This window comes from Egretta garzetta, unplaced genomic scaffold (genome assembly GCF_000687185.1).
Source record: "Egretta garzetta isolate BGI_Z169 unplaced genomic scaffold, ASM68718v1 scaffold687, whole genome shotgun sequence".
In the NCBI taxonomy this organism is placed as follows: domain Eukaryota; kingdom Metazoa; phylum Chordata; class Aves; order Pelecaniformes; family Ardeidae; genus Egretta; species Egretta garzetta.
In genome coordinates, this window is record NW_009260396.1 from 190,293 (window position 1) to 200,315 (window position 10,023).

General features: G+C 48.2%; 1 protein-coding gene across 1 annotated transcript; it reads left to right on the top strand.

The window, feature by feature from the left end:
• Positions 1-6: 6 nt before the first annotated feature.
• CCDC32 (coiled-coil domain containing 32) lies at positions 7-6,830 on the top strand. Its single transcript, XM_009643067.2, has 4 exons — positions 7-29; positions 126-375; positions 3,485-3,641; positions 5,507-6,830. Exons 2-4 carry the CDS (start codon positions 135-137, stop codon positions 5,643-5,645), a joined length of 537 nt encoding a protein of 178 aa, XP_009641362.1. The 5' UTR covers positions 7-29; positions 126-134; the 3' UTR covers positions 5,646-6,830.
• Positions 6,831-10,023: the final 3,193 nt, after the last annotated feature.

Below are 10,023 nucleotides of genomic sequence, written 5' to 3' on the forward strand. Positions count from 1 at the left end.
GGAGGCCACAGGTCCCGGGGGGACGAGAGGTGCCTAAAACATTGGTGATGGGATTTGGGCAGGGAGGGGGAGGCCCGGGAGAGAGGGCTTTCTGCTCGATGTTCATTTAATTCTCCCCACCTCAGGGCTCCACGATGAGGATGATCGAGAGCGTTGACTCTGTGGTCACCAGGCCCAGCGAAGACCTCTGGGCCGAAATCTGTTCGTGCCTGCCCCATCCCGAGCAGAAGGATGCTAGCGATGCTTTTACAGACTCCTTCATGGATTCCTACGCTGATGGAGGAAGCCAGGGCAGCGGATCAGGTGGCTCTTCCCAAGCAAATCCGAAGCCGTGGGCACCTCTGAACGATTCAGAGGTGTATTTAGCATCCCTTGGTGAGTGTTGGGTAAGGCTTCCGTTGCCCCATTTGCTTAGGTGCCTGATGACAGCTATGGCTCTGTTTATGCGGCTAAGGTGACGATGCTCACAGCTCTGGTTGGAAAGGTGTCTTACAACTATTTCATAGAGCATCCGACTCGTTTCCTGCAAGTGCGTTAGTGGAAATGAGAAGCACGGTCATAGCTTCTTCAGCTATGCCAGAGAAAGGAACTTTTTATCAAGTACAAACCAAAGAATTCGGTGTTTTCCCCAAAAATAAGTGGGGTAGGGACCCCTGCTGGTTTTTCTCTGAAGAGTGTGTAGTTGCACTGTAGCTGACTTGGGGAGGGGAGATGCATTCTGAACTCATTACGGAGCCCGTGTGGTTTTTTGTGACCAGCATTTGTCTCTTTCTTTTTATGGAGCCTCAGGAGACGCTTCTGAGTAGAAACAGAAAAGTGAAATTTCTTTTTCTGTTTTCTGGTTGGAGAGGAGGGGGACAGGTGTGGGAAGGAAAGCTCTGACGCTTTCCCAAATCACACCCACTAGAATCTGTATTTTAAGATGACAGATCGTGCAGACTGTCTTTGCTCAATTGCTTCTCTTAATTCCTGCATAATCTATAAAGCCATAAATTGATTGTGAACAGCATAGAAGCACTTGATACGAGGGATGCTAAGGTTACCAGCACTGGAGCCAACATCCTAGCACAGCTAAGCGCCGCAGTCTTTAGCTCTAAGGCCATGGAATTTGTCACCCTGTTTTACGTATTCCCTACTCCCATCAGAGCCCTCATTGCACAGCAGCATTCAACCCCAGGACAGATGCTCCTGTTGCCTGTTGGGAGGAAGCTCTGGAGTTCTCCTGCTTTCCAGCAGTTGGGCTGCTACTCCCTCTGCCCATAGCAAAATATTCCATCTTTACAGCTCTTCCCCTTCTTCCCCTCCTGGGGAGCAGTTTTTATCCTGGGTCAGTTTGTAACCTGATTTGCAGTGCAGCCACAAACATCGTTGTCTTGGCTTGCGCAGGAGACTGCGTGCAAGGAACAGGCCAGGAGGAATGGGTGGCAGAAGTGGCTTTTCAAGCTTTTGTTTCTGTTAGAGCTTCCACCTTGCCTTAGCTGCTGTTTTAGACTATTATTTCACAGTAGGGGAAGTAGAGCTCTTAGTATCAGATCAAGGGTGCCACAGCAACAAGACATAAATCGCTCTTCTGGAATTAATTACTGCTGCAGTTCCAACTTGTTCAGAAAATGCCAGTGGATTAATTTTTACAAGCAGGCTTCAGGCTAGATCTGTGTCGGTTTTCTCACAGCCAGGATGAAAGCATCATGCTAGCACAAAGTTCCTCTTGAATATTCTGCCTAAGTCAACAGAAATATAAACCTGTTCCAGGTTTGTACCTGGCCAGGACTAGCGATTGTGAAATCGTAGCGTCAGCCTGGCAGTATCTTTGGACAGATATGGTAATTCAAATCTTCAGAACTGCTAGGGCCAGAGACTTTCCGTGACAGCTCAATTCTGCAACACAAGACAACCTCCAAAAAGCTCAAGAGGTGGGCCACAGCGTTGTGAACTCACCCAACTCAACCAACAATTTTACGCTTTTCAATAAAAAGCATGATTACAAGACAATACCTGGCCCAATTTAAGGAGGAAACCGTTATAATGGGATTTTGTGACCAGAGGAATTAATGAAATTTGCTTCCTTGTAGCTGTGTATTGTAGCTGGACTACCCCGTGTCTGGGAAGGAAGCGCTTTTCATTGTCCCCAGTGGTGGAGAAACTCAAACCACCACGTTCTGTCATGAGGCATCCAACTAATAACACTGCTGCACTCTCATTTTTTGTCCTTGGTTTGGGCACTATTTGGATTCACACTACAATTAGGATGATTTATATTCCATGCCAATTTGCATGGAAATTGTGGGAACTTAATGCCTGTGAGACCTGAACCCTCCGGTGTGATTTCACAGAAACCGAACAGTAAGCCTGGAAGTTACTAAAACTCAAAAATGGGCAGAGCTGACCTGATGGTGTAAACCTTATTTCCTTCAGAAGCATCACCTGAAAAATATGTATATGTACAAGAAATAGTAATGCAGACTTGAAGTACAGGGGTGTTGTGGTTTAACCCCAGCAGGCAGCTCAGCCCCCCCCAGCCGCCCACTTGCTCCCCTGCAGTGGGATGGGGGAGGGAATTGGAAAAAAGTGAGAAAACTCATGGGTTGAGATAAAGACAGTTTGATAGGGAAAGCAAAAACCGCGCAAGCAAAGCAAGGGATTCATTCCCTTCTTCCCAGGGCAGGCAGGTGCTCAGCCATCTCCAGGACAGCAGGGCTCCGTCACACTTAACAGTGACATGGACAGACAAATGCCATCACTCCCAACATCCCCCCCTTCCTCCGCTAGCTCTATATGCTGAGCATGACGCCATATGGTCCAGAATATCCCCTGATCAGCCTGGGCCGGCCACCCTGGCCATGTCCCCCTGGTCCCCCGCACACCTGGCAGAGAGTAGGAAGCTGAAAAGTCCTTGACCAGTCCAAGCGACCACTCAGCAGCAACCACGCCAGCAGCATGCCATCAACATTCTCCTCACACCAAATCCAAAGCACGGCACCATAACAGCTACTATGAAGAAAATTAATTCTATCCCAGCCGAAACCAGAACAGTATCCACCCCTCATTCTATCCTGCCTACGTCTTCTATCCCACCCTGTCATTCTGTCCCGCCCTTTCCAATACATTCTAATTAATCACCACCACTTTCCCTGTCTTTTGATACAATACAGAGATACCATTCCCTTAGTCTGTGGACCACTCATGTAAAATGTCCAGAAGTGTCCACAAAATGTCCACTGAGTTCGTGTAGTCCCTGACTTTGGGCTCCATCTTAGGACAGGGGAGGTGCTGTGTCGTGTGGAGTTACTGGGCACCAAAACTGGCTCGGCTCAGGCCACTGCTGCCCTTACGGTGTGGAAACGTTGCAGAAAAATGCCTTTTAAAATATTACTTAGTCCTGAAAAGTTAGTTTAACTTTCTTGATCTAGAGTCCAGATACTTCTTTTCTTCCCATTCAGAAAAACACAAAGATACTAAAGCCCCCTCCTTTGCCTCTTCACAGAGAGAAGACTGATGAGAATTAAGGGCTTGTCTCAAGAGGTGACCTCCAAGGATATGCTGCGCACGCTCTCCCAGGCTAAGAAGGAATGCTGGGACAGGTTCCTGCAGGAGAAGTTCGAGTCTGAAGTTTATCTAGAGGGACAGGACTCTGATGAGAGGTAATAAGCAGTCAACGAGAAGGGATTACCACTTACCATGTTGGCAAACAGGCTTTATTTCCTAAAAAAAAAAAAAAATCTAGCATAAGGTTTTGCCAGGGCTTCTGGTAGGACATTGTGGCAAAAATAACATCTCATTGCGACTCGGTAAGGCTGTCTCAGGCTTTCCGAACCAGCCTGATAACGGCCGTTTGCGTTGTACTAGAGGGGAGCACACAGAGCAGGTAGGGTTTGAGCTTTCAGTGCTGCTCGCTGACTTTCACATCCCTCGACCCAGCATGGAAACAGCCGGAACCTGCACGATAGTTTCCCTTGTCCCATTTGGGGTAGGGAAGGAACGGAGCGGAGGAGGGGACGCTTAATGTGTCTCAGATTGCCTTTTTATTTTTTAAGGCTTAACTTTAAAAGTGAAGCCGAGGCCGTTCCCTGCATGTTTGCAAGGGCCCAGTTAAGCACTGCTTCAGACACAAGTGGGATCGGGGGCTCGTTACAGGGCTGGTGCAAGGCCTGAGATTAGATTTCCCAAGTGGCTCTCCCTTCTGTGTCTCTCTCACAGTGCTGCTGCTCTGTCTCACCCATTACCCTTTACAGCTGATGTATGAATTAAGATGAGGGTCCTTTTCTCCAGCAGTCTCACATTTCCAATCACTTACAAGGCTCTCTATCTTTCTCCTTTCTGAGCTGACATTTTTCATGATTGCTTCTAGCCGAAAAGAAGATTATTTTTCTCCCTTGAAGAAAATCTACTTAAGCTAGTTTGGGAGTTTTAAGTCTGAAAAATAATCCCTGTTTATAAGGAGTTTTTAGATTCTTTCTTTGACCAGTAACTTCAATGTGATTTATATTTAAAACCAAGCTTTTGTAGACAAATGTGCTCCTTCCACTGCTGTCAAAGGCCGGGGTGTTAGCCGTGAAAGAATTTGCCTCCCTAGAATTTGACTGTGAAGTTAGAGGTCACTCCCCAGTAGTGCTGAAGCATTTGATTCTCACCCACCAATGTAATTAAACAAGCCTTAACATCTAAGCATAACAGATAATTTCAAGGACGTTACCAAATGAAATTCTGCTCTTGTGAAAGAGCAAGAGCAAGTTAATTTTGCTGTGGCAGGATCGAGTGACTTCAGTTGCACCTCTAGAAGATGAGCACGCACACACACAGACACATTCAAGAATTAGAATTCTAAACTTTTAGGGTTATAGCCAGCATTTAAACAAAGGCAGGGGTAGATCTGTTCTGGCCAGACCAGTTATTGCGAGATAGGCTGCAAGACTGTAATTACGCTAGTATATATTGAGAAACACCTATAGAATCCATAGTATGGTTAGCCTCTAGAATGTACACATGCTGCCTTTTTCTTCTTTCATCTTTGGGTGCTATTAACGGTCCCACATTTTTATATGTGCACCGTGGTTTGGGTGTGTTCCCCCCCCTATATTTCCTGATCTTCAGCACAGTTAGGCAGTTGGGGTTTTGTCTGGTTGGGTTTATTTTAACACTAGTTTTCTTACTCCCAGCCCAGAGAGCTGGAAATGGAATTGCAGTCTTTGGCTACAGAGGCAGACTAGTACTCCAAGAACGTGAAGGTTGATGTGCCTGCTCAGGAGTCTTTTCATCGAGAAAAGTCTGAGCGCAAAGCTGTCCCTGAAAAAGCCCAACTACAGCAGAACGTCTTTGTAGAATGAAAGATTCTGCTTGCTCCCCTGGCACACGGATCAAGCTCATGATAGTCCTTACCTGTGGCAGTAGGAATACCTCCAGAGGTGAAGGAAATACACGTGGAGGATTTTCCTGATGCTTCTTTCATACATTCCTGTGAGGCTTTGTTGCTCCTGTGTTTCACTTGGTGTCTTTGCTTTCCCCTCAGCACGCTGGAGCATCTAAAGCGATGGCTGCACCCTGATAAAGTGGCAGTCAATACCGAGGAGGTACAGTACCTCATCCCTCCAGAATCTCAGCCAGAGAAGCGGGAGACCGAGGAAGAACCTCCAGCTGCAGAGCAGTGAGGTACACGCTAGCCATGCCACAGAGCCACCGCTTGGCCGAACCCTGACGAAGCTGTATCCAGCCACAGTAATAACGGGGGGGGAGGTAGGGGGAAGTGCCAGTTATCAGTCATTTAAAAACCAAAAAAACCCCAACACACAGAAAAACCCAGCTCTGGACCTCCAGAGGTAGCGACTGGCATTTGTTACAGACAAGAGTGGAATGCCTGTGGCAGCGTACACTGAACTGAAATCTTAACTTTGGTCTTCTCCCAGCCCGTAGCAACCTGATCATTCCTGTCTGACTGTGAATCGTTTGTAATTCATCAGGAAACACATTAAAAATGCAGCTGTTCAGAAGCATTGGAAAACATAATGGTCTAGAACAGAACAGAAAGCCACTGAATCGGTTTTTCTTCCTGTCTTGTACCTTATTTGTTACTCAGTTGGGCGTATTGGGGTTTGGTTTTTTTTTTCCCCCCTTTCCTGCAAAGTCCACTGTGGGGTTTTCTATAGATCTTCACTGCCTAAGTCCAAGCTGGCCCCGAGCTGTGCCTGGAGGCAGACAGATATTTTTCACCTGCATGAATTTGGAACCCTCATTGCAATCACTGAATTGATGGTGTCGCTGCCACTGTAACTCTTTACCATTCCTCTCGACCTAAGGTGCCCTCCTACACTATCCTGTGTTATAGGCCAAACTCTCTATGATAGAATAGACTGGGGGAGGGGTATTTTTGTCTCTTGTTGATCATTTTGTACCTGTTCTTGATCTCCAGCCTCTCCAAAAGAGGGTCGGGAGATTCTGTGCCGGGAAACCAAGAGCAATCACCAGGGAGGCTACAAATAACTTGTTTTCATCACAGACTTGCATAGAATTATCTGACTTTAAATACATTCTAGTACTGAACTGGTTTCACATCCTGTTTAACTCTGCAGCAGGTTATTTCCCATTACTAATCAAAGAATCTGACGCTTCTTTAACCAGCGCTTTCTGTCTTGGCATTGACACCAAAGGTCGATAGAGGGAAGCAGCGCACGTCTTCTGTCAGATAAAGCTGGTTAAGACAGAAGCTGGAAGGGGTAGTTCTCGTAGTTTACCCACTCTAGGTTCATACCATCTTCAGTACGTACCTGTATGGAAATACGTTTTTAAAAGCAGCTGCTCCATACACCTCCCTTGTTTCCTCTCTCTGAAATTGTAAGCAGTGCTGTCATCCCATTCACCGACAGCTGTTAATCTGCTGGTGCTTCTCCTCGGTGCCATGACTCAGTGTTTGCTCCCCCATCAGCTTTATTGGTTTAACCACCCGCCCCAGGCTCACTCCTCACGAGAGTCACGCTCGTAGTTCTCTGCTAGAACAAACACCTTTTTTTTCTTTTTAAGACTTGAAAAACATGATGAATCATCTCTGTTCATGACACAAGACTTGTGAGTCTCGCCTCTTGTTGGAGGATGAGGTTTGTCATATTTTAAATGTCCCTTTTAATTTATCTCTAAAGAGAGTCTGCTTTCCTGTACAGATACAGTGCTGTAAATCTCTCTCACCCGTGATGTCCAGCAATAACAAAGATGCTTCTGAGTATTTACCAGACGCGGTATGTACGAAGGGAACGATGACTCTCTGGCCCCGGGCTGTTTCATAGTCAATATGTTTCCTTCTTGTGATCAGCAAGGACTGGGAAGATGCTTTATATCATTTAGTCTATTCCCGTTAAAGCTGTCCAAGAAAGAAATGTATTCAAAATAACTATACTGAAACACTGACAGTTCCAGGTCCGGATAACCTAGCATTTCCTCTGGAGACAGGACCTCGGGGAGAGTAGCTCTCACCATTTCATTTTTAAAAATAGCTCAGAAGCCCAAGGAAAAGGTCTGGGGAAGAATTGCTGTCCAAAGACAGAATTATCTGAGGTGTTTGCCCTTGCCTTGGTGCTCTGGCAAGACGTACACAGGCCATTTGTGGTGAGGCACAGGTACCTCTACAGGTGGCTGGTGAATGAGGAGGTCATTGCCTTGATTTGTCCACAATACCAGCTACTCTGGGCAGCTTCTTGTGCAGGAGGGTCCATTCAAACACAGCAGGGCAGACCGGCTATTTGGACCCTCGGCTTTTGTAAAGCACGCTCTGCCAGGCTGGCAAGGAGCACATCCTGCTGCTACACACGGAGAACCGGCACCGATCATTTTCACCAGGACTTTCAGTTAAAAACCAAAACAAACCCCAGAATAAATCGGTACCAAGCAGGATGGAGGCCAGGAGGTAAAAAAACCACATTGTGGTGGAGGAGGAGAAAAGAACCAGCGCTCGTCACTTCAGCGGCTGCTCTGCCAGGCTGGCAAGGAGCACATCCTGCTGCTACACACGGAGAACCGGCACCGATCATTTTCACCAGGACTTTCAGTTAAAAACCAAAACAAACCCCAGAATAAATCGGTACCAAGCAGGATGGAGGCCAGGAGGTAAAAAAACCACATTGTGGTGGAGGAGGAGAAAAGAACCAGCGCTCGTCACTTCAGCGGCTGATGGAGGGGACCTTCATGCACCGCCCATCCAGCTCCAACAGGGGGTCACCAGCCCCGAGGGGAGCACCAGCGCCCGCTCCAAGCAGCACCGTGCCTGGGTTGGCTTCCAGTGGTGCGATACAGCTCTGCCGTGGCCAAGAAAGCTGAAGGAGCGTGGGGCAGCACGGCATTGCTCGGTTGTTCGTCAGGAAGAAACACCAGTTTCCCCCGTTTGTAGCTGTCAATTGGTAATGCCAGCACAAGACGGGGAATGAGGCCCTGAAGCACTGCACCGTCACCTTTTCAGCAGGGAATTAAACCTGCCCAAGCCCTTCTAGATGAGCGTTTAATTGGAGGCTGCCTTCAGATTGAGCGATAGATCCAGCCCTGTCAATTTGCAGGCTTGCTCCACAGCCTGACTCAGCCCAGCTCCACTGGATGGAATCAGCGGGGCTGAAAGACCCCATCCATCCAAAACAAAAAAACTATTTTATAAGCACGCAAGCTATTTTTTACCTAGTTTTAACCTAACCACACTTTCACCGTATAGAAACGTTTACACTTGGGTAGTCTAAGCCCATGCTGCTCAAGGAAGGGGGCAATATCCAGCAAAGGTGCAGCACAGGGGCGTTCAGGACAAGCTGGCTTTTGCACACTGACCCAGAAGAAATCAAACGTGGCGTGGGCCTATGCTTAAATCGCCATGAGAGTAGCAAGAACTCATCTGTTAAAACCCTTAAGAACTTCGTTACAAGATTGCTTAAACTGTGACTACGCAAGGAAACACAACACGGCCGGGCAGCGATGGGTGGTGATGCCACACGTGGATAACCAGCACGGGCTCGATTCGGAGCGTTACGGTTTATTCTAGGAAGGGCTGCTCCGTGCCTACCGATCAGTCAGACACACTGCTGCTGGTACAAGCAGCATTTCCACGAGGGATTTTTTTTTTTTTTTGCTTGTAGAACAACACCAGCCTTCCCCTACCTGGAAGCTGGGAGATGCACCCATCTCAACAACAAGATGAGCCGTGGGTAACAGCACAGCGCTAGGCAAGAAGCAAACTCTCGGTCGGTGCAGGCGGGTCCGCAGCGGCGGCGGCTGCTGTGTGCAAGCAAGGACCTGCTGGCACATACAGGAGATGGTTTTAAGAGTGTGAGAAATTAGTAATTGCAAAGGAAATCATAGAATCATAGACTGGTTTGGGTTGGAAGGGACCCCTAGAGGTCCCCCAGCCCAACCCCCCTGCAGGGAGCAGGGACACCTTGAACCACATCAGGTTGCTCACAGCCCCATCCAACCTGGCCTGGAATGTTCCCAGGGATGGGGCCTCCACCCCCTCTCTGGGCAACCCCTGCCAGGGTTTCACCACCCTCAGTGTAAAGAATTTCTTCCTTATATCCAGTCTAAACCTACCCTGATGTAGGCCCCGCGCTGGTTTGCGCCTTTTAAAGACAACCCTTTACCCTTTCCTCTGCATCAAACAGCATTTCTCTACCCCCTTAGACTTCCCAGAGAGCTGGATGGCACCGGCACTGTAACACATCGCCATCATCAGGCTGCCAGCAATTGGTTTTCGAGATGGGGCAGAATAAAGTGAAATCCAAGACGATCCGACCGCTGCCTCGTCAGGGCGGCGTGAGGGCCCGTGCTGCGGAAATTACTGGGCTGACGGAGCAGCAAGGAAATCATAGAATCATAGAATGTTTTGGGTTGGAAGGGACCCCTAGGGGTCACCCAGCCCAACCCCCCTGCAAGAGCAGGGACACCTTGAACCACATCAGGTTGCTCACAGCCCCGGCCAACCTGGCCTGGAATGTTCCCAGGGATGGGGCCTCCACCCCCTCTCTGGGCAACCCCTGCCAGGGTTTCACCACCCTCAGTGTAAAGAAT

Coding starts and splice junctions, on each gene's coding strand:
- CCDC32 (XM_009643067.2), top strand. CDS start 135: ATGAGGATGATCGAGAGCGTTGACTCTGTGGTCACCAGGCCCAGCGAA. Junction 376..3,484: donor GGTGTATTTAGCATCCCTTG/GTGAGTGTTGGG, acceptor GCCTCTTCACAG/AGAGAAGACTGATGAGAATT. Junction 3,642..5,506: donor GGACAGGACTCTGATGAGAG/GTAATAAGCAGT, acceptor CTTTCCCCTCAG/CACGCTGGAGCATCTAAAGC.